The sequence below is a fragment of the Rutilus rutilus genome (genome assembly GCF_951802725.1).
Source record: "Rutilus rutilus genome assembly, chromosome: 9".
In the NCBI taxonomy this organism is placed as follows: domain Eukaryota; kingdom Metazoa; phylum Chordata; class Actinopteri; order Cypriniformes; family Leuciscidae; genus Rutilus; species Rutilus rutilus.
Window position 1 is genome coordinate 16,748,681 of NC_140223.1, and position 23,242 is coordinate 16,771,922.

Consider the following 23,242-nt stretch of genomic DNA (forward strand, 5'->3'; position numbering starts at 1 on the left):
AGTGGTGCAGTGTCTTACTCTTTTATATATATATATATATATATATATATATATACATATACATCTAATTCAAATACACCATCCCATATATGAAACAAAAATGGCAAAATATATATATTTATGTAATAAATAAATAATTAAATATTTTGAACAATGTTAAGTTGTACTGTGTGACATAATTTTTTTAATTACCAATAAAGAAATAATTTGGTTGTATGTGTCATAAAAGGACCAGTTCCTTAAAAATAGCCCAAAACATTACTCCCAAATAAAGATATTTACGTGTACTGGGCCTAATATTCTCTTTATCCTCTCTAACACTGCCATCTGGTGTTGAAATGTGAAAATTATTCTAGACGCATTAACTCAGAGAAAACGGATCATTTTAATCTAAATATATTCGTTTTGTGTTCACTCTGGCTACCGAATCCCCATCTAATGAAAAAAAATGTATAAGCCCGAGTATCCGAGAAATACTCCTAATGCTAATTATATACAAAAAAAATGACATGGGGACATGAGTAAATACGCTTAAGTACAGTTTAATACCCTCTCTTATTTAATCCATATATCTGTTTTCATGATCAATGTTCATCGTCAACCGGAAGTCCACGCGTGCTGTCTCAGCCCCTCCTCTCTCTTCCGCTCAGATGTCCTTGTAGCTATGGAAACTCATCAGCGGCAGCCAGCATCCTCCAGATTGTCCACCCCTTCGACTGGACAGCTAAGCTAAATTTGCACGTTAAATAATCGACTCAAAATGGCGTTCTGGCGTCAAACGTCTTTCTTGGTGCTCTTTTCCTGTCTGTGTGAGTAATATTTCTTTAATTGCTGCAAATGAGTGAGTAGTTGTTGAATAGGCGAGGCGTTCGTGTATATCCGTGTGATGGCATCTCGCGCTGCTGCTTCTTTACTACCGTTAGTAGCCATTTACCGCCACGCTCAATTTTAGTGTAAACACAGTTCGTGGCTTCTAGTATGGTGGCTATTTTATTCGCTATTGGAGTAATTGGTTTGATATCGACCAGCAGTGGATTAACGTTACATACAACGGATATATCTCAAAACACAATGAGCTGCCTCCTCTGACAGCGTTTTCGGGCGCGTACGAATATGAACATCATATTCAAGAATGCTGTTTATGCACTAGGTGTTGAGGCAGCTCTAGTTTGTATTCCTCAGCATGCTTCTCATGTGTGATTATCTTGTGTGATGTCTCTGTGTTTATAGTCTAATTTAGAGTGGAAACGAAGTACACTTTAGCATACTTTTATAAAGAGTACTTCTTATGGAAATTACTTACTTTAAAACAATGAAGAGCTAACTGAATGAAATGTTTTCAGATACTCAACAGCATGTTCTTGCAATTAAATTAAAATGTATTATAGTTTAAATGTATATTAAATGCAATTAGTTGAATGTAAGAGTGCTTTTTGACATACTTAAGTAAGACTTTATCTTTATATGTAATTTTACCGATTGACAAGTATTTATGGTGAACTAAAATTTCATTTCATTTCTTGTGAAACATGTAGGCCTACTATGTCATGTATTTAATTTAATTTAAATGTAATTAATTACACATCTGTAATTGTGAAGTTGCATTTTAGTACATTTATTATAAATATAATAATGAATAAACACTACAAGAAACGTTACTTTACATGAGCTTTAGTATGTTAGACATGTTAGTATGTCATCGAAGTGTACCTGTTTAAATCACGACAAAAGATTATTAAAACAATGATTTAAAATGTACTTTTGAGTACATGAAATGAGATTTGGGTAACACTTGATTTTAATGTGTCCTTGTTACACGTTACCTGTATTTACTATAGTAATAACTACAAATTAGGCATAATTGCATGCAACTAACCCTAAACCAAACCCTAACTCTATAGTAGGTAATTAATATTACTCAGTACTTATATATTATTATACTGTTACAGGGACACTTTAAATAAAGTGTAACCGAGATTTGAAGTGCACAGTCAGTACATTTAGCACACTTCTTTTGTTGTATTATTTATTGTTGAATTATTTTGCTGTAGCTGGCATGTTGTTGAGATATTGCAGGTCACATTTTAGATGGGACTCAACCAGATCTTTTCATTTTCATCTCAGCACAATGTGCCTTTGTGTAAGATGTGTGATGTGTGAAGAGGTGTAGCTACATTCATCTGCTCTTTGAATTCTAAAAAGCTGCAACTGTTGGCCAAAGTGCCCTGAATACCAAACTACTTTAAAAAAAAAAGGGCTCAACTTCAGCCTAATTTCATTTTGTCCAGTGACGGGATCTTTGTAAATTAATAAGTGCTGTCAGAACTGTGAGAAGAGTTTTTGTAAACAGTCATGTGTTAAAGAATGTCTTAAGTCAAAGATCACACCGCCACCCCCTTCTCTCCCACTTGTTTTCCCGTCTCTTTTTAGGTCGCTTTTGTGTCCGTTAGTTAGCCTATACAGTATGTGTCATTTGAAATGCTACAACAATCAGCTATTGTCTTGCTGGAGTAATTAACCACAAAATATGCCATTAAAACATAATTAACACAAATATTATAAAGAGGGCTTTTGTTATGTTGTTTAGAATGGACATGCAGAAATGTATTATGACTATTTTGCATAATTTTTTTATTTTTTATTAACCCATTATGATAACAAAACAAACATGAATCTTAAAATGCGTAGATCTGTTTTATACACTTACTCTTCCAACATGACATTCGATTTTCCAAGTCTTAAAAGTTGTTGGCTGAAAAAAATAATCTTATATTTATGCATAAACATTCTTTTGTTGGATGTAAATAGGGATCTTGCTATCACGCATGCTTCTCAGTGGTGGATAATGTTGCTTGTCTGATCGGGAAATGTCAACAGCAGATGTAAAAATAGACCATGATGCATCATGCGATGGGAAAGTCAGACTTGGAGACGTCACCGGAAACCTTGAAATCCTCCAGCTGTGGCAATATGATTCTTTGCTCTTGTCTCCCATAAAGTGCCTCTTTAAATGCGGCAGAATTCAGAACTGTCCCATGTGCGTGTGCATTCCTTGAGCTGACAGTTTAGGTGATGATAAAACAACACAGATGTTTGGCTTTTGTAACTATCTCATGCTTTGTAGAAGTCCATATGGCAAGATTTTAATCTGACGCTAAAGCCTCAGATTATCACATATGGATCACTGTAAATACACTCTTTGGATTTCATGAGATTATACGAAAATGGAAAATGGATCTAGAAATAGCAAATGCCCCAAACCCCAAATTGTTTTCTCATGAGCAAAGTCTATCGGGACTGTCAGGCTTTGCCAAATAGTTTGTTTCATATTTGCTTTTCATTATGTCACATTGTCTGTCTTTTTTTGCGTTGGTGCGGACAGATTGACACTGAAAAAACTCACAGGCTCTTCTAAATCTGTCCATGTGTTTTTAACAGAAATTTGTTCAGCTCTGGGTACATTTTCCCCAAGATACTTACAAAGTTTATTCTTCCATTATGATTTCCATAAACATTCCACTTTGTTGAAATTCAGAAGATTTTTTTTCTTTGATGACATCAACTATCTTTAAAAAACATAATAATTAAGATTATTATACATTTTTAGCAGCTTTTTTTTTTTTTTTTTGGACAGTTATTGACAGACTTTTTTTTTTCTGTTGCAGGTAACAGTACAGCTTTTGCTGTAATACTCCGAACAACTGAAAAATCTGTGTGGGCAAATGAATTTGATTGTAAGTCTCATATGATGCTGTTTAATTAGATTACATCATTAATGTGTGCATAAATTGATCATATATATCTTGTTTCTTTAAAGCGATTGAATTGACCTGCTTGATAGAGTCCATTTCTACAAACAATCCCAGAATTGAATGGAAGAAAATTAAAAACGGTGTACCCAGCTATGTGTATTTCCAAAATAAAATTTCAGGTAACATATTCCTTCTCTCAGAAAATTACATAATTTAGTTGTTGACAGTATTTAACCCTACTGTAAGCTAAGTTAAACTGAACTAAGCTGCGTTATGTTCTCAGGTGACTTGGAGCACAGGGCTTTGCTGAGAGAGCCTGCAAACCTTCTGATCCTGAACACTAGCAGATCAGATACAGCACAGTATCGCTGTGAGGTGGCGGCCATCGACGACCAGAAGCCCTTTGATGAAATACTTATCAGTCTCGCTGTTAGAGGTACTGTTGGAATAGAGTCTCTAAGGTTTAACATTCGAGTTTTAATCCATGGATATAGTTCTAAGTGATTTTACATTGGAAGTGCCACATAAGAACAATGATTGGACTGTCCGGACAAAGAGGTTTCAGTGGACTTGAAGGCAAGATGAATCCGTTGAGCTGATTAAAACGATTCCTCTGGATTCAAAGAAAATGTCTCAGATTATAATTGCGGTCTTGCTGTTTGGAACATAAAGCTGAGAGTGAATTTAATGCCATGCAGCATTAGGTTTAATGCGAATGCTGCTTTCGTTCTGCAGCTCTCTTAAACCTTATTTAAAGTTGGCCTGAAATGAAAACTCACCTTAACTATTTTCTAAATGCATATTATAGATCTTATTGTGAACAATTCATCCATGCTTAGTTTTTTTTACCTCATAATAATAATATAATAATACCTTTTTATTTATAGGCGCCTTTCAAGGTACTCAAGGTCACTTTACAGCGTAATAACAAATCAATAAAATACAAAGCAATACAAAACACAAACATACAAATCAAACAATTCCATCATTTTGGTGCTGCACAACTAAAAGCCCCTAGAACCAAAAGAACCCTAATCTATGTAAACACAAATAAACCGGAGCAGATGAGAGAAAATTCATATTCGTTTTGATATTCTATTCAAAAATATAAAAAATGACAGATCGATTATTTCGCACTCCTGACATAAATTTAGAAATGAATGTTAAGGTGATGATACCCAGGGCAACTTTTTGAGCAATGTTGCTGGGCAATCTTGCAGAGCGATTGTTGCTTGGGCACTTTCCCATTGAAAATGGGCAATACATTTCTATCTGGATAATTTAGATCGGTCGTGGGCCCTGTGTCTCATCTGGTTGCCCGTTGACAGCAACATTGCCCGGCAACATTGCTCAAAAAGTTGCCCTGTGTATCATCACCTTTACTGCAACCTAGTTTCATCATAAACAGTGGTCAAATATTGAAGTTGGAATCTATAATCTTTCTAATGATACTCAGTTTGTCCAGATCAAGTAAGAGTGTTGTTTTAATGTGAGGTGAACCTTTGAACCTAAAGGGGTTAAAGTTGCTGCCATAAGTGCATAAATATGACCAAGAGGTAAAATATAGATAATAAATAACTGGATTTTTCTGGTGAAAACATCTAAGTTGCCATATGAAGGACTTCTCCAATCATTTAGTTTGCTTAAACTCCACCTCTGCAGTCTCATGTTCATCTGCCTCCATTTTTGATAGCATTGGCCACATCTTAAAAAATCCAATCAATAACCGATTCAAGTCCCCACGCTACATTTTTAATCTTTTGCCTTTTTTGTGATAATTCATTTCACTCTGATGTACGTCACTATAGGGCAGGGGTGGGCAAACTTTTTGGCTCAAGGGCCACACTGGGTTTTAAAATTTGACAGAGGGCCGGCCCAGTAGCAGATTATGAAACACGATCTCATTTTATTTCTTGTGCCATTTATACGCCAAAAAATATTTTTTTTGCGTGCATATGCTGCGCACTGTAAACCCCTTGGTTAGGATTAGGAGTGCTGAGTGCGTGCCTATTACACGCCATTAAAGGGATAGTTCGGCCAAAAATGAAAATTCGGTCATCATTTACTCGCCCTCAAGTTGTTTCAAACCTGTATGAATTTCTTTTTTCTGCTGAACACAAAAGAATATATTTTGAAAAATGTCGGTAACCAAACAGTTGATGGACCCCATTGACTTCCATTGTAGGAAAAAAATATATACTATGGAAGTCAATGGGGTCCATCAACTGTTTGGTTACCGACATTTTTCTAAATATATTCTTTTGTGTTCAGCAGAAAAAAGAAATTCATACAGGTTTGAAACAACTTGAGGGCGAGTAAATGATGACCGAATTTTAATTTGTGGGTGAACTATCCCTTTAAGTGCGTATCATATGCACGCGAAAACTGCGTTTCATAAGAACTACAAATACAATTCGTCATGTTCGCACTTTCATGAGATCGGGCTGAGCAAACACATTTACGTTGTGGCAACGTCTGCGCGAAATTCAACAACTGAGAGACGACATTCTGACAATACATTTTTTTATGCTAGATAACCCCCATCTAGCATGTTATGTTTTGAGGTTAATTTTTAATTAGTCAGATGTTTGATAATTATAGCCTATACTTTTTAAATATTGTTTATCCTTATTATTATTTAATGGGCCTAACCGTAAATTAGAAACAAAACACCTAAGTGTACACTTAGAAGAGTAAAAATGACAGAAGGTTACGTTAATTCAACTTTATTAAAACTGCATGGCAATCAATTTGCACTTCCAAAAGTCATACATTTGTGGAAATAAACGAATATACAAATTTATTTTAAGTATAATAAAATAAAACATAAAAAGCAAAGGCAGATCAGAACATTTAATAAACAAAACCGGGTTCTGTACATGGCAGACAGGGGAGCGTAACGTTAGTCGAAAGCCGGGCGATAAAGGAGGATATCATCCACAAATCCAGAGTAGCAAAACTAAATAGCAGACAAATCAAAGGAAAAACTAAACATGTGTGCAAGTGGTTACCAAACATTTTTTTCTCTGTGAGTTTTCAAAAAAAGAAAAAAACATTAACGTGCACCAAGTCTATGCGCTTAAGTTGCTGTCTGTTTGGTTTCCATGGTGACGCGTCTAGCTTGTTACGTGACACACCGCAGCCACAACAGCGCTGAATGAATGATGATCTGCTTTTATGTCATTTTTCCTTTTTTACATTTGTTAGCTATGGCATGAAATATCTGATATTCCGATTGTCAAATATATGCAACGCAATATATATAACGCAAAGTATTGCAAGAAAAAGGCTAAATGAATGCGATCTTTAGAATTTTTTTTAAATACTCGACGGGCCGGATTAAACAGCCTAACAGCCAGTATGTGGCCCGCGGGCCGTAGTTTGCCCACCCCTGCTATAGGGTGTTGGAGTGATGATGTATATTTGTAGGCCAACCGAAAAGTTAGCATAACCCTGGTACCTCCAGAGAAAACCCCAATAGGATTTTCCATTGGCTTTTGGATTATTGCAGAAAACAAGAAAAAAATGGCAGAAAGTTAGTGATTCTAGTGAAAGATCTGCTGCTGCTGCTACCACCACTGCCACTTTTAGCCATCGTCTCTTCCATTTCTTGTTTTGGGAAAGGGTTTTAGTAATGAAAAATGGAAAAAAGCTGCTGCTTTGCTGTGGATGTGTTGCAGTGAAGCCGGTGATGCCCAGGTGTAGTGTGCCAGAGGCTGTTACGGTGGGTTCAAGCACTGAACTGCACTGCATTGAGAACGAAGGCTTTCCGCAGTCACTGTACCAGTGGTTCAAAAACAACGAGGAGCTGCCAGAGGACCCAAAAACCAGCAGCAAGTTCTACAATTCTACATACACCATGAACACTGAGACTGGTTCACTGGTAAGTGTTTTGTGCTATCATGCTAACAAAAACACCTCCTTTTCCTCTTCAAAAACAGAGGCTTGGATTACGCTCTGTGTCACCAAAAGGGATTGCAAATATAATGACTGATTTCACATCGTTTTCTGGAGCACTTCCCCTTCAAAACAGATAGTCCAGTCCCCAATTGAAGAGTTCAGATGCAAAAGCCTCTAAGTGCCATCTGAAAATTTCTTCTAGAATGATCATTTTTATCAAGCTCGTATATTTAAGTTCAGTAATTTCACTTAAATGGCAATGAAAATTACCTATTTATTGTCATTTAAGTGAAATGACTGAACTTTAATATTCGAGCTTGATAAAAATGATCATTCTAGAAGAAATTTTCAGATGGCACTTAGAGGCTTTTGCATCTGAACATTTGCCTGTGTGACATTACAGATCACACAATATCCAAACGAGCCAAAAGATTAAATAAATGCTTTGTTTGTAATGAGGAGGACGTTTTATGCTATGAAACTTGCAGGATGTTTTAACGGTACAAAGACCTCTTATGTTTCAAAAGGTCAAGGCAAATTTGATTTCTCAAGTCATGAGCCTTTAAATAAACTTAAAATGAATGTTAGTCATTTACAGGCTGATTTTCTTAAAGCACCAAACCGGGGTAGGAGAAAGTAATTTAATACTGAAAAAAACATTGGCTTTAAATAAAATAATAAAAATAAAATATTTTTTCAATAACAAGAGGCTTAGGGTAACATGCCGTTGATGTTTTTTTTATGGCCAATCATCTTTTTTTTTACAATTATGTTGTATTTTACTTGTTTTTACATTAACTGTGCTTTTGCTAATTATATGACTTACGTTTGATCCTCAGAAATTCCGGTCGGTGAAGAAAGAGGATGCGGGTGAATATTATTGCCAGGCCAGAAATGAGGCAGGGTGGTCAAAATGCAGTCCACAGCCCATGGAAGTGTGTAAGTGTGGCCCTTTAAATATGCTGGTCAATAGTTGCACTAGTGATTGAGCTTTTAATAGTACAATTATTTATTCACAATAGCACAACTCACTGCTCATTTCTTTTCCATACACTGACAGTTCAAGTATAAAAAAAATAGCTAATAATTAGCAGAAGACATTGAATATAGTGCTAGTATGTTTTTGGGTGAGCTATTCAAACACATAATTTCTTTCTAGATGATGTGGACATTGTGGGGATTTTCCTGAAGGTGTTAGGTGGAGTGGCAGCATTTTGTTTTGTCATTGTGGGAATCTGTCAAATTCAGAAAAGTGGCTTATGTTCCTGCAAGGATCACAGGGAAACCAAGTGAGTAAAACCCATAACCACAAAACGAATGCACCAGCATCACCATAAGTGCACTAGAAAGATCATGCGTCATCTGATTTGATCTGGCATTTCATACACTTTTGCTAAGATTACAATGCTCTGTTTCATACAGTTACAAAGTACCCCAACATGACAATAGGATGGACTACACCAGTCCAGATGAGGTGAGTCCTTGTGGATTTGTGACATAATAAATCACCACAGATATCATTTTCATGCATTAGTGCATGTTTAGAGGCTGTACTCAACACTTTGCAGTGTTCTTACAAGGATGGATGGAATATCATCCAAGATTTGGTGGTTTATCTTCTCAGATTACACTGCAGCGTTTCTCTCACTGCAGATATTTTGTTTTTATTAATGGAAGCAAAGCTCAAAGTGGTATTAGTGCAATCCTCAAAATAATCTCTCAGTAAAATCTCTACATGGAAAAAAAATATTCGACTGGATTTATATAGCGCCACATTTTAACTACAAATCCTTCGTTTGCTCACAGTTTTTCCTGTCACTGTTTTTTTCTCAGGGACATTTCCGCCACAAGTCCTCCTTTGTCATATAAATTCAAAGATGAGGAGACGAGCGCTTCAGCTGTGAAGGCCTTGTGAGCCGACCTCTGAACTGTCAAACAAGAGGTGCGACTTGAGCTTCATGGCTTGCCAAAGTTACTACAAAAACGAAAACTACTGTGTTAAACAGGGAATTTTTACTCCCATCCTTTTGATTTAAACGAACAGGAATCGAACACAGTTTTACTTAAAACTCCACAGTTTATATATAAAAATTACATTTTCAACTGATCAGTGCTCAGATTTATAGCTTCTACATGCATCTTGTCAAGTAAAAAAATCATTGTTTCAGTAAATCAAAAAGGACTGAACTTAAAGATGAGTTTGTTGAGTCTTTCCAAATACTTGTGAATGTTTGAATGTCAGTGACAGACTTGAAATGAGGCTAATTATTATTATTTTTTTGTTATGGTAGCAAGGCCTAAATTGCATCCAGGTGCTGCTGTATTTTTGCCCCAGAGTAGTCAACACAAAATACCAGTGCAAGAATTTATGCGCCTTCAAGGTAAATATTTTATTTCCCACTGGAAATATAGCGTGTGACTATGTGAAGAACCCTGTCAGTGTAAATGTGTACAAATGCCATGCCAAGACTGTTTTATCTGGGTCACTTTTGATAAGAGGATTTCATGTGTTAGTGTTTTAGTAGTAGTTATTTAGTTCATGAACTATACATTTGTAGCATTTGTCATGCTTGTCATTTTCATTACATCATACTTAGACATGAATCAAGGAAAATTCTCCAACACATTTTAGTTTGAGACTTGACCAAACATCTACGTAAAGTCAGTAGACTTAGTTGTGAAAGATTATTCATTTACTTGGTTTCATTTTTGAAATATTCCTCTAGATACAGATTATGCACTTGTGTTTTTTTCAGAGTGCCATTTCTGTGTTTAAGTGACCTTCAATACTTTATAATTGTTTTATACGTTTTGGACATATTGTCCAGGTTTTTTGACTTTTTTTGTGTTCTTGTTTTAATCTATTTATAAAATCTGCATACATTGTAGTTCACTTCTTCAGAGTAGTAGTTAGATAGACTGTGGGCCGTGTCACATGAATAAAAATGGTTATGTGGAAGCAATCAACATTGTCTATCCTTTTATTATTTCGATTTTTAAAATGTAGCAATTGGACCATCAAATTTACTTTGTTTTTAAATACTCGCAGTGGAACTTAGCTTGATGAACAAGAAATAAACTCTTTCTTCCACTTTTTATAAGTAATTTGACGCACTATGACAATATATAGTCTTCCTCATGGCATGTCCCACTGTCAAAAACAACAGACCGTTTATAGAAAAACGAATGAAAAAGAGAGCCTGGGTTCTGTCATTGTACTTTATATGTGATGCAGCTGAATTTAAGAGTCTAATTTAATGAATAGGCAAATATAATGGATATGCCTATGCAAATTTACCTGTCCTATCAGAACTGATTGGTGTAAAGACAGTATCTCTTATCGAATTATTCAAAGTGTTTGATGGCTAAACATTTCAATGTACCTGTTTTTTTTTTTTTTTTTTTAAAGCACAGTATTATACAACTGTTTACCTATTCTTACTATTGGGTGCCAGTCAATGGGCAGACAGAATCTGATTTGGTGTAGTTATGCAGTCAATAATAAACCCAGGTGATGCTCAGCCACATGTTTCCAAATAATTCTGTATTTGAATTTACTATAAAAAATAACATAGAATGAAATATCTGACATTCCAGCAATGGTTAGATCTTGAATGTATATCCTTACTATTTAAAGTTACACTGCAAAAATAATAATAATTTTCTTAACCAGTATTTTTTAAATGTTTTTTTTTTTTTTTTTTTTGGCAAAATGTCTTTTCTTGTTTTAAACATGAATCGCAAGTTTATGCATAAAAAAAGCCAAGAATTATTTGCAAATTGTAAAATAAAAATAAACAGAATTCAGGAAAACAAGTCTTGCACAGTTTTGCTTGTCAAGTCAATTCATATTGTTTTAAGTATGTTTTAACATACGTTTAATGTAAAACAAGAAATACTGATTAAGATTTTTTTTTTGCAGTGTATTATAAGAAAAATTGTCACATGTTAAACTGTTCTCCAATTTTTTTGTAAAGTGTGGTTTGTGTGATGTGAAATGAAAACATTATTAGAGATGAAATTCCGTTTGAATAGCATTATCACTGAGATGTTTAATTCTCTATGCCACTACACTATTGTACTATCAATACTTAATCCATTATATAATGCTTAGATTATAATATTCTCAGGTACAGTTAAAGGAAGTGACCATGTATGTATACAGTTCATGTGGTCATGTAATCGGTTCCCTTTTATTATTGCTATTTAATAATAAAGAAAAACTTATATTAATTAATCTCATCCTTCTTGTTTCCCAATCTCAGAAGTCCAATTAAAAAGCTTTTATTCTGAAATAAATCCAAACTTTTATTTTGAAATTACACCTAGAGGAACCGCCAGGAAGTGCGGGAGTTGTTTTATGGCCAAATATCCTTCCTCACTGCTTGTCCTGCGTGAATTGAGCTACTATAATCGAATCAGGCAGAAATATGCGTCTGGTTTCGAGCTCAAAATATTGATATTTCGATTTAACCGCGAATATTAAACAAGCAAATAGCGCATGCGCTTGTTTTTGAAGGCTACTTCGGTAAAAGGTATCAGAACGATAGAGAATCGCACAGCCACCTGTAGCTGAGCGCAGCTGTCAATCAATCAGGTGATCTATGATCGAACAGCAGTGACAGCAAACGTCCATCAGAAATGAGCTTCTTCGGCTTCGGACAGACCGCCGACATCGACATCGTGTTGAATGACGCCGAGACCAGGAAGAAAGCTGAGCACAAAACTGAAGATGGGAAAAAGGACAAATATTTCCTATTCTATGACGGGGAGACTGTAAATGGGAAAGTTAACGTGACTCTCAAAACTCCTGGAAAGAGGCTGGAGCACTATGGGATCAAAATCGAGTTTGTCGGGCAGATTGGTGAGTTTGTCGGTCTGTGAACGGACGTTTAGAAACAGTCCTAGTGTTTTACATTATGCCAACATGTCCTGTGATTCACAGAGCTGTACTATGACAGAGGGAACCACCATGAGTTTGTGTCACTAGTGAAGGATCTTGCTCGACCTGGTGAGCTTTCACAGTCTCAGACCTTTGACTTTGAGTTCACCCATGTGGAAAAGCCCTATGAATCTTACACTGGCCAGAATGTCAAACTAAGGTAACTTAAATCTATTAATTGCTTCTTTTCTAAAGTTACTAATCTATCAGAAACCCTTTGGTGAAACTGGTGCTTGGAGTTAAACTGTAAAAACAGAACATTTGGGGAAATATTACACACACAACACAACAGTATGAATCTGAATGTACAGTGTGTGGTGTCCATTTTTGGAGGAACAAAATATTCTTAAATTTCTTGGTTCTGTTTAGATACTTTCTGCGAGCGACAATCAGCAGAAGACTCAATGATATCAGTAAAGAGATGGATATTGTAGTGCAGACGCTGTCCTCATACCCAGAGCTCAACTCCTCCATCAAGATGGAAGTTGGAATTGAAGATTGTCTCCATATTGAGTTTGAATACAACAAATCCAAGTAAGTTTCCATGCTGAATAACATTAACATAATTAACCCCTAAAAATGTGTATGTATATATATGTAATTTTAATAATTATATATATTTTAAAACATTGAAAAGCAAGCTTGCACAATGCTTTATATTATACATAGCACATTTTATGATATAATGTACACTAGGATTTTGTATTTTGTAAAATAATAATATATGAGCTTCATAATATAATTATATTTTGTTTGTTTTTTTTATTATATTTTGTCAAGTAATTAACCCTCTGGTGCTGCTCGTGTGGCGGTCAAACATATTAATTTCAATAACATTTTAGTTCGATAATTTATTTAATATTTTGTATTTTTAGGGGATTTGATGGTACTAAACTATATTTATGGAATAGTTATGATCCATTTATTACGTGTTAATCACTTTTTGAGCAGACTTAAGTTTGGTCTCTTTTTAAAGAAGACACATGGCAGATTATTGCTGAAGTGAAAAAAGTAATAGAAGTTCAAATGTATTACCGGTATAATGAAAAATGCACAACAAAATTATGAAATATATATTTTGCCAAACATGTTTTACTCTAAAACTGTGAGAAAACCAAAGCCATAAATCTAAGTTTTGCTCCAAATTTGAGGTTGATATCTCAGAAAATGAGCTTTCAGTAAGAATTTGTTTGTGCGCAGTACCAAACGTTTCCACTATACAATTCGTCTCCCATTCATTTCCAATGCGTAATTTTTGACTGCGAACATTACAAGTGTGACAATTTTTTTTCAGGCCCATTTAACCTTTTTGTCCATGATTTTTTTTGTTCGCATAGCAAAATAAAGCTTGTAATATGTGCTTAATAAATAAATAAAGATTCAAATTAAGCTTGTAATATATGCTTGAGTCTCAATGCAAAAGAATATTGTCATAAAGGGGCTCTTTTTATACAAAAGATCATTCTGTCTTTTATTTAATGAGTATGTACAGTAATGAGTTGAATATGAAAGTTCCAGTCCGTTCCAGTTCCATTTTCCAAATCTGTCCTGTTTAGGTACCATCTGAGGGATGTTATCGTAGGAAAGATTTACTTCCTTCTAGTGAGGATAAAGATTAAGCACATGGAAATCGACATCATAAAACGGGAAACAACTGGAACAGGACCCAGTGTGTACCACGAAAATGACACCATCGCCAAATATGAGATCATGGATGGGGCACCGGTGAGAGGTAAAGCCAAAGTCTTGATCTGTATTACATTATGATAATGTATTTGTGGCTTCTATTCTATTACTTTTATCAAATGTATAATTTTCACACACTCTTAACAAGGTTATGGCTTTGCTCCGTTATTCTTTCCAGGCGAGTCGATCCCCATCCGCTTATTTCTCGCTGGATACGAGTTGACCCCCACCATGAGGGACGTCAACAAGAAGTTCTCTGTGCGTTACTACCTGAACCTAGTGCTTATAGATGAAGAAGAGCGACGATACTTCAAACAACAGGTTTGGGATTGCACATAATGGAACATATTACATATTTCTTCCATCCGTCTTGAAGTATAAGTAAAATATGATTTATTTCCCAATAGGAGATCACACTCTGGAGGAAAGGAGACATTGTGAGGAGAAGTATGTCCCAGCAGGCCACCATTGCCGCCCAGAGGTTCGAAGGATCATACACTGAAACTGCATCAGCACTAGCCAAAGAGGAGAATAACTAGACAAGACGATGTACGTTCCCTCAACAGTTCACACCAACCTCGTTACGTCCAAATAATGTTTTATAAGTCTTGAAGGAATTAATGTGACAGGTGACGTTTGCTGAGAACAAAAATGAGAATCAAGCTTGTAAAAAGCAGTCAAACTACTTAAATGTGTATAGATTACAAAATTATTTTTTTATTTCTCTTTCCAATACTGCGTACCAATAGTGACCAACCGCTTTGAAATGCCAGAAACGATCTTTTCGTGTGTCGGCCACCGTTTTCATTCTATTTGTGAGCCTCAATACATTCCTCTTGTTATGCTCAAATTTTTCTCAAGTCTAGTGCACTGAAGAGTCAGAATCTAGCTTCTATACTTTGTGCTGTTAATCGAGCCCAAAATGAGATTTACTGTGATCTTTTGTGTTATAAATCTAGCGCTTCATGTACTTTCCAGAGTTCTACACAGTATTATTCTGTCATTTAGGGTTTTACGAATGAAGACCTCCATAGAAATGTGTAACAAGGGAACATCTTGTCAGCTAACTTATGCAAGGCAATGCCTTTTGTCTTTTTCATGAATATTTTTATTGTCGAAATGTCTTTTGATCTGTCATCTTAAGTGTTTATTTCCTATTAAAATGAATCAATTATCATCACGGCAGCACAGTTCCAGTATTCTCAACAGTGCGTTTAAATGCTGGAATAGAGAAAATTCTTTATGTGATTGTTTGCTACGCATTTTTAAAGTGACTTTTCTATTCTTAAATGTGTATGTTATTCTATTACTAAATATTTGTTTAATGGCATATTAGCTGTTCAGGTAATAAGGTATGACTATTAACCGTGAAAAAAAAAGGCTCATTTGATCAGCCCTATTGTAATAAAATTGACTAACCTCTGCATTCAAGATGATTTCCCTTTTTTTTCTTCAAAATTAAAATAAACTGTGAAAACTGACCTCTCAAAACTGAAGCGAAATCTGTATTATGAAGTGGTCTGAAGGAGGCAAAAGCACAAATATTTTAATAACAAAATACTTGGAATGTTTTATTTACTCATTTGATCACATCAAAATAGGTTACATAAAGAAATACCTGACTATAAAACTTCAAGTTTTAAAGAAGAGAGAATCGTAAGATGGGAGAAAACACTTTCATGACGATATTCATATTGGATCTTCATTCTCCAAACTCAGGACAAAGTCAAATTCCTCTGAAAATAAAACAAAATTACATTAATTATAAGCTAACAATTAATCCAAATGTGGATTTAATATACATATATAACTTATATTTAGCTAAAAGTTATATTTAAGATTATTATGTTGTTCATTTTTAATTGTTACAATTAAATACATTTATAATCACATTTTAAACAATGCTACACTACATGAAAATAAGAATATGCAGTGTTTTACTTATGCATAACAATAAATGAGCTAACCTGCAGTGAGGGGCTGAACTGATAGTCTGGCCCTGGTGAAGAGGGCCATATCTTTCAGAGGGCCACCCTTAGCTTTATGTTGCAAGTGATATTTCTTCAGCTCAGCCAGAGAGATGAAACGCTTGGCCATCCTTTCAAACTGAACATCCACCTATACAGAGTTAATCAGTGGTCAGTTTTGATGGCAAAAATAGAAATATTATGTCTTTTTGTGGTTTGTGTAAAGACACACCATACTCCATTTCGGGTTGTCTGCTTTGCTGGAGGGGTCGTAATGAACATCTTTCTTGTCAAACTGCGTATGGTCTACATAAGCCTCCTTTACGATCTGTAAGAAATAATTCATAAAATGGTTCTCACTCACTGTTATTATGTATGTGGTAAAAATGTTAAGCTTCCATTGGAGTGGTGACTCACCTTCATGAGGCCAGCGATACCTGGCTCTTTGCAGTTACTGTGGTAAAAGAAAGCCTGCTGGCCCACCTTCATATCTCTCATGAAATTACGTGCCTGAGGGGAAAAGTCTTCAGCTTAAGTGATTGTTCTGCATGTGCTTCTTGATAAACATAATATTAAATCAGTCTACCTGATAATTCCTCACTCCATCCCAGCATCCCGTTTGATTTGGAAGGGCTTTTAGGTCCTCAATTCCAAACTGTTGTTGGAGTTGACAAGATGTTATGTTATGTTATAGGCTAGCACCACTTCACATCTGAGTTATTTAATTAGGTTTACATTCACCTATTAAAAAGTATCTTCCAATGATAAAAAAGACTTAAAGGGATACTCCACTTTTTTTGGAAATAGGCTCATTTTACAACTCCCCCAGAGTTAAACAGTTGAGTTTAACTTTAGCATAATTATAAGTTAAAAGTTGAGATTTTATCTCAAATTATGACCTTTTTAATGTCATAATTATGATTTAGCAAAGGACAATCAAGATTTTTGTAGTTCTCTGTAATGTTGTATTGTTATTGTTAATAATAATTATTATTATTATTAACAATGAGAGATTTACCTTCACGTCCACTCCATTTTCAATTCGACTCTCAGGTTCAGACTTCATCAGCCAGTGGTTGTAAGATGCTTTACATGCGTCATCATTTTTATTTTTCACCACTTCATTTTTTACTGCTGCTGACCTTTTTCTTTTGCCAGTTTTGAGTTGTGCAACATCATCATCAGACTCCTTATTGTGTTGGGCGTCTGCATCAGCTAAAACAAGAAGCAATTAATTATTTAAAGTGATGACTTGTCTCGCATAAAACTATAAAACGATGCAACCCTTAACGTTACATTAAGCAGATTACTTACTGTGTTTATTAGATTTGGCGCTGCTTCGTGTTGTTCTCTTGGGTGGCATGTTTCACTTGCAATGCGAGCAAGGAAACAGAAGCACTCGTGATAAAACAGCGCCCTGGCAGATCGCATGCGGTCTGGAGAATCATAACTGGGTTGGGATTTAGTCTGCTTTTATTTAAACCCCAACTAAGAATGCAGGGTATAAAAATAGATCCTTAATAACTATTAAAACTGATTGCAACTTAAATTTAATAACTTTCTAAATTGTACCTAATATTGCGTTAATGCTGCGCATACATGATCCACATGAAGATATCTGTTGAAGTTGAACTACAAGTCCAGTCAGTTTAGAACTTCATTACCCATCATCACCGCGGCGATTGGACGCGTCACTGAACCAACATGGCGGCGGCTAGGGCACTCGTAAGAGGTGTCCGATTGGGCACATATAACATCGGTAGAAGTCACAGTTTAATATTTAACAGTGTACAGAGAAGAGGAATAGCAGCGTGCATTGATCGTAAGTCAAATTATTGAAAGACCGCGATAATAATAACAATGTTTCTTGAGAGACAACCACACAGTCAGTCATTTAGGACTGCTAGAGTGAATGTACTGAATGTTTTAAATACTTTTTTATTGAGCTAGTAAGATCTAATGTAGATTTTAATCAATTTAATCTCTTTTTTTATTATATGTCAAATTTGGTGCAAGTGTATGATTTTGAACCTCTGTCGATGGCCTAATTTCTGTTGAGATGGAGTCACAGATTGAAAGTTTTATAAGGGGGTCTGTCTGACTACACCTGTCTAATTTTACTGGAGTATAATGCATTAAAATTACATTTTAGTTTACTTTTTTTGTTTTGTTTAGTAAACTCAGTTGTGCAGGCTTGTTGAGTCAATATAATGCTTCATTAAACGTCAGTGTTCCTGGAGTTTCAACATTGACAGTTTACTGAAATTGTACAGTAATATGTAAAATGTACAAACAAATTTTGTTTATTATATTTAGCTATGTTATAAAATTGTAATGGCAGATAAATGGAAATTAAAAAGGTTCGTCATTAGATTGCTTTTAATGCGCTCAACCAATCATATTCGGGGGTGGGTGTCGAGCGCAGTTGATTGGCTCATATCAGACGCCGTTTCCTTTGATCCGTGCTCATCATGTATCTCATTTAAACAGATGCTACTGCTAATACATACAGTACATAAACTACACAATTAACAATTACACACGTATATATAATATACTGTATATATGCACTCACTGCATTATTTCCACAGCCTCTATAGGTCTCTCAGATGAACAGAAAGAGTTTCAGAAGGTGGCATTTGACTTTGCCGCCAACGAGATGGCACCACATATGGCGGAGTGGGACCAAAAGGTAACCTGAACATCAGAAAATATTGATTATTGTTTATATATCACGCTGAAACCTTACTGTACATTTAAACACAATTCATATTTTCACTTAGGAAATATTCCCCATGGATACCATGAAGAAAGCCGCCCAGCTGGGATTTGGTGGGATTTACGTGAACCCTGATGTTGGGGGCTCTGGACTCTCTCGTCTGGACACCTCTATCATATTTGAGGCTTTATCCACAGGCTGTGTCAGCACTACCGCTTATATCAGTATTCACAAGTGAGTCTGCCCTGCTACACGCGCGCTATAAATGTCCCTACTAGCTTACTTATAAAATACTTTAAAGTCGTTTTTGCCTCGTAATAATACATAATGTAGGAACAAATTCATTTTTATATAAAGAAGCACATGTGCTTGCATCTTGTTTTCCTTCTTCTTTGTGGTTCATTGGGCTTTACATAGTGTTTATGGGTTGTGTTTTCATAGCATGTGCGCCTGGATGATAGACACATTTGGAAACAAGGAGCAGAGGGAGAAATACTGTCCTGACCTCTGCTCTATGCAGAAATTCGCCTCATACTGTCTCACAGAACCTGGTAAGTTCAAAATAAAAAAATTCTGTATTCCTTTGTGGGCTATATCAGAGTTATCCTTAACCAGAATGACTTAATTCAAAATTAATGAAAAACCTAAAAATGTTGCCTTTGCAACTAACTGAAATTATGTTGAAGTACTAAAATTACTAAAGATAGTTATAGAGAGAATAATAGTAATAAAAATGGCAAAGGCACATGAAAATTACAAAAAAAAATTAATCTATACGCATACATCAAAAGTGATGTCCAGCCTAGGAAAATTGACATCTTTACATATATACTATAGTCTATATATAGAATATATATATATTGATGTCATATTTTTAACCTTTTTTTCTTTTCTTTTCCAGGTAGCGGGAGTGATGCTGCTTCTCTTTTAACCAGTGCGAAGCTCCAAGGAGATCATTATATTCTGAATGGCACCAAGGTACATGGAGAAATGATTGAGACATTGACAAAAATCTCCATGCAGCTTCCCAACAGTTTTCCATGTCTCCCGTCAGGCGTTCATCAGTGGAGGTGGAGACACAGATGTGTACGTGGTCATGTGCAGGACAGGTGGGAAGGGACCTAAGGGGATCTCCTGCCTGGTGGTTGAAAAAGAAACCCCTGGACTCAGCTTTGGCAAAAAAGAGAAGAAGGTAATGGATGTTTTCAGCCTAATCCAGGGGTGTCCAAACTCGGTCCTGGAGGGGCCACTGAGAAAAAAAAACGTTTTATTTAAACCCAGTGACTTTCAAAAGAGTGTTAAAGGTTGTCCAGCAGGTGGCAGAATTGAGTTATTTATTTATAAACTGCAGGTAGGATGGAACTCCCAGCCAACCAGAGCCGTGATATTTGAGGACTGCGCTGTCCCAGTGACCAATCGGCTTGGAGCAGAGGGGGAGGGCTTCAGCATTGCCATGAAAGGCCTAAACGGAGGCAGAATTAATATTGGTGAATTGTTTCATAACTTTGATTTGAAACCTTTTTGATATCCTATTTATTTTAAGCCTTTTTTTGGTGACTGTTTAAATGCAAGCGCTCTTGTACCCACAGCTTCTTGCTCTCTTGGAGCAGCTCACGCATCTGTGCTTCTGGCTCGAGATCACATGTGTGTGCGTAAACAGTTTGGAGAAACACTATCGAACAGCCAGGTACCAGCTGATCTATCTAGCACTGATCTTTCGAATAGGTCTCAGTCATAAATAGGAAGGTGTAATGGTTGCCCGTGTTCAGTTCCTGCAGTTTAAGCTGGCTGAGATGGCCACTAAGCTGGTCGCCTCTCGGCTGCTGGTGCGTCAGGCGGCGTTGGCTCTGCAGGACGGTCGCCCGGACGCGGTCTCTCTCTGCTCAATGGCCAAGCTCTTCGTGACAGATGAATGTTTTTCAGTAAGTGTACACACACATTGCTCCGGCACCTGAGTGCTGTTGTAACACAAATACGTAAATAAGTATTTTTGTGATCATCTATTTCAGATATGTAACCAGGCCTTACAGATACATGGAGGTTATGGTTACCTAAAGGACTATGCAGTGCAGCAGTATGTCAGAGACATTAGAGTACATCAGATATTGGAGGGTAATGACTTTTTTTATTTAAAAAAAAGTAACTGAAGAATATCATTTAACTACATGTACTTACCATAGGGTTAGAGTTAGTATTATTGTTTGGTTGCATGTAATACATGTATACTACATGATGTGTTATCATTTAGTAGTACTCATTTAATAGTAGTTGTAATGGATCTGTATTAATATTGCATACTAATACATATAAATCTTTCTTTAAATATAAGAATTTTAATTTGTGGGATTAGGTGGAATGCAGTATTATTTTCATGATCACTTTTCATTTAACATTGTTTTTTTCTTTTGCTTAGGTACAAATGAAGTGATGAGGATGATCATTGCGAGAAGTTTGCTCACTGAATCATGATGTTCATGAATGGAATGGATTTATATACAGGACTGTATATCCTACATGTGACTATAGAGATTACTGATCTTTCACACTCCAGCATCTGTTGGTTTTGATTATGAGCCGTCGACTGTATTTTATGTGGAATGTTCAGAAAGTTTATGCCTTAAACACATGAATTAGTAAATCCAGATTACAGTGTTTATTATAATAACACACTGAGAAATTAAGTTTGTTTAGGGTAAAAATTCTGGCAGGTTACATTTACAAAAGTTACTGAAACACTAGTTGAAATCAAAATTGTGACAAAGACTAATAAATCTATGTCAATTTATGTACAATCAGATGTTCAATAATATATTCAGTCTTCAACACTTTTTATCACAGACATCTTTCTTTGTGAGATCATTTTCAAAGCACAGATCATCAAATAACAATTCAACTGTGGCTTTATAATGTGTGTCCTCATTACAGAGTATATAAATATGATCCTCATGTAATTTTTATGTAAAATTACTGTTGTGTCTTCTATTCAACTGTCTTGTGCTTCCTGTGAAATAAAATTGTTTTGATGAAGCTTTCCACAAAGGCTGTTTGGGTTTCACCTGAAAATCTTTTAGTGGATGTCTTATCAACATGAGTTTATAATGGTCTCATATTAGATAAGAATTAAAAACACTGTTTATACCTATATTACAAAGGTTATAATATCTTCAACTCCTCATTAAATTAGTATTGAAGTATGCTTAGGTTAAAAAAGTATTTGTATCAGCTCAAAAATTAAGCATGCATAGAGATTAAACAAGTGGACTAAAGTGAGACACTTTCATGTCTGTTTGGTCTTCAGGGAAGTACGTTCCCTCCACTCTGCCGATGAGGTGCTGAATTGTTCACCTGGCTTTTGAAGAAAAACCGATGAATGAAAAATCATGCTTGAACATCACATCTAGTTTACTGAGGTTTAAATACACACCTAAGCTAATTTGCATTATGTTTTCTGGATGTGCTTCTCCCTGTTCTAGGTGACAGGAAACTTTGCTCGCACCAATCAGCAGAAAAACCATGAAGATTCCCATCAAAACTCCACCAAATACAGCTCCACTTCTTCCCGCATGTAGAATAGAACAGCATGTCAAATGATGTCAGAGGAGCAGTGTGTGTGTGTGTGTGGTACTCACAGGTCACACTGAGGGTTATGCTGCACACTTCCTGACCGAGCTCATTAGACGCTTTACATGTGTAGGAAGTAGGAAAGGCATCAGACAGGTTGCGCAATTTCAGAGAACCGGTGTGCTGATCTGAAGCACAAATGAGACATCGATTTAAACAATTGATACAGTAGAGAAAGGAAGCTCTGTATATTAGTATTGAAAAAAATACATAATAATGCTGTAATAATTGGCTATAACTTGCTTAGGGATTGTTACATGTAGACAAATTTTCATCTGGAAATCTAGAATATTCTGTGTTTTTTTTTTTTCTTAAATCTGGTATATTCATCCATTCTAAGACATAATAAATGTAACATTGGGAATTTAAATGAGTTTCTAAATTGAAACTTCAAGTTCTCCTGTTTAAAATGATATAGGCACTTGATGCTGACTGCTATAATGGGTTAGAATATGTTCTAGGTCTTTAAGGGTTAACGAAAGTTATCATGACCACTGTAATGTTTGAAGCGGATGTCAAAACAAATGTCAGTAGACCGTGAAGATTTTAAACTTTAAACTGTTCGTTCAAAATCCCTAAGATCTTACCTTCATGCTGTGGAAATACAAACCGGAAGACAGAACACAACGAGCAGAGCTGAAAAGGGTTCAAAAGC

General features: G+C 35.7%; 4 protein-coding genes across 5 annotated transcripts; 3 read left to right on the forward strand and 1 right to left on the reverse strand.

The window, feature by feature from the left end:
• Positions 1-648: 648 nt before the first annotated feature.
• Positions 649-11,175, forward strand: jam3a (junctional adhesion molecule 3a). The gene is made up of 9 exons (XM_084419073.1): positions 649-809; positions 3,666-3,734; positions 3,818-3,931; positions 4,036-4,188; positions 7,433-7,635; positions 8,492-8,591; positions 8,812-8,941; positions 9,075-9,126; positions 9,486-11,175. Exons 1-9 carry the CDS (start codon positions 761-763, stop codon positions 9,519-9,521), a joined length of 906 nt encoding a protein of 301 aa, XP_084275199.1. The 5' UTR covers positions 649-760; the 3' UTR covers positions 9,522-11,175.
• Positions 11,176-11,991: 816 nt separating this feature from the next.
• Positions 11,992-15,711, forward strand: vps26b (VPS26, retromer complex component B). The gene is made up of 6 exons (XM_084419072.1): positions 11,992-12,516; positions 12,598-12,754; positions 12,964-13,128; positions 14,151-14,326; positions 14,459-14,601; positions 14,688-15,711. The coding sequence occupies exons 1-6, from the start codon at positions 12,294-12,296 to the stop codon at positions 14,817-14,819; spliced, it is 996 nt and encodes a 331-aa protein (XP_084275198.1). The 5' UTR covers positions 11,992-12,293; the 3' UTR covers positions 14,820-15,711.
• Positions 15,712-15,830: 119 nt separating this feature from the next.
• Positions 15,831-17,889, reverse strand: thyn1 (thymocyte nuclear protein 1). 2 transcript variants are annotated; one of them, XM_084419074.1, is made up of 7 exons: positions 17,562-17,889; positions 17,266-17,462; positions 16,834-16,902; positions 16,665-16,757; positions 16,480-16,575; positions 16,248-16,398; positions 15,831-16,016 (listed from the first exon to the last, which is right to left on the reverse strand). In XM_084419074.1, the coding sequence occupies exons 1-7, from the start codon at positions 17,608-17,610 to the stop codon at positions 15,970-15,972; spliced, it is 702 nt and encodes a 233-aa protein (XP_084275200.1). In that variant the 5' UTR covers positions 17,611-17,889; the 3' UTR covers positions 15,831-15,969. The 2 variants fall into 2 exon arrangements, with proteins under 2 accessions (XP_084275200.1, XP_084275201.1); XM_084419075.1 differs by having other exon boundaries at positions 16,248-16,386; positions 17,562-17,705.
• A 26-nt stretch (positions 17,890-17,915) lies between these two features.
• On the forward strand, positions 17,916-22,008 carry acad8 (acyl-CoA dehydrogenase family, member 8). The gene is made up of 11 exons (XM_084419071.1): positions 17,916-18,069; positions 18,839-18,939; positions 19,031-19,200; positions 19,408-19,517; positions 19,868-19,944; positions 20,021-20,158; positions 20,318-20,453; positions 20,556-20,653; positions 20,736-20,888; positions 20,976-21,078; positions 21,380-22,008. The coding sequence occupies exons 1-11, from the start codon at positions 17,952-17,954 to the stop codon at positions 21,433-21,435; spliced, it is 1,260 nt and encodes a 419-aa protein (XP_084275197.1). The 5' UTR covers positions 17,916-17,951; the 3' UTR covers positions 21,436-22,008.
• Positions 22,009-23,242: the final 1,234 nt, after the last annotated feature.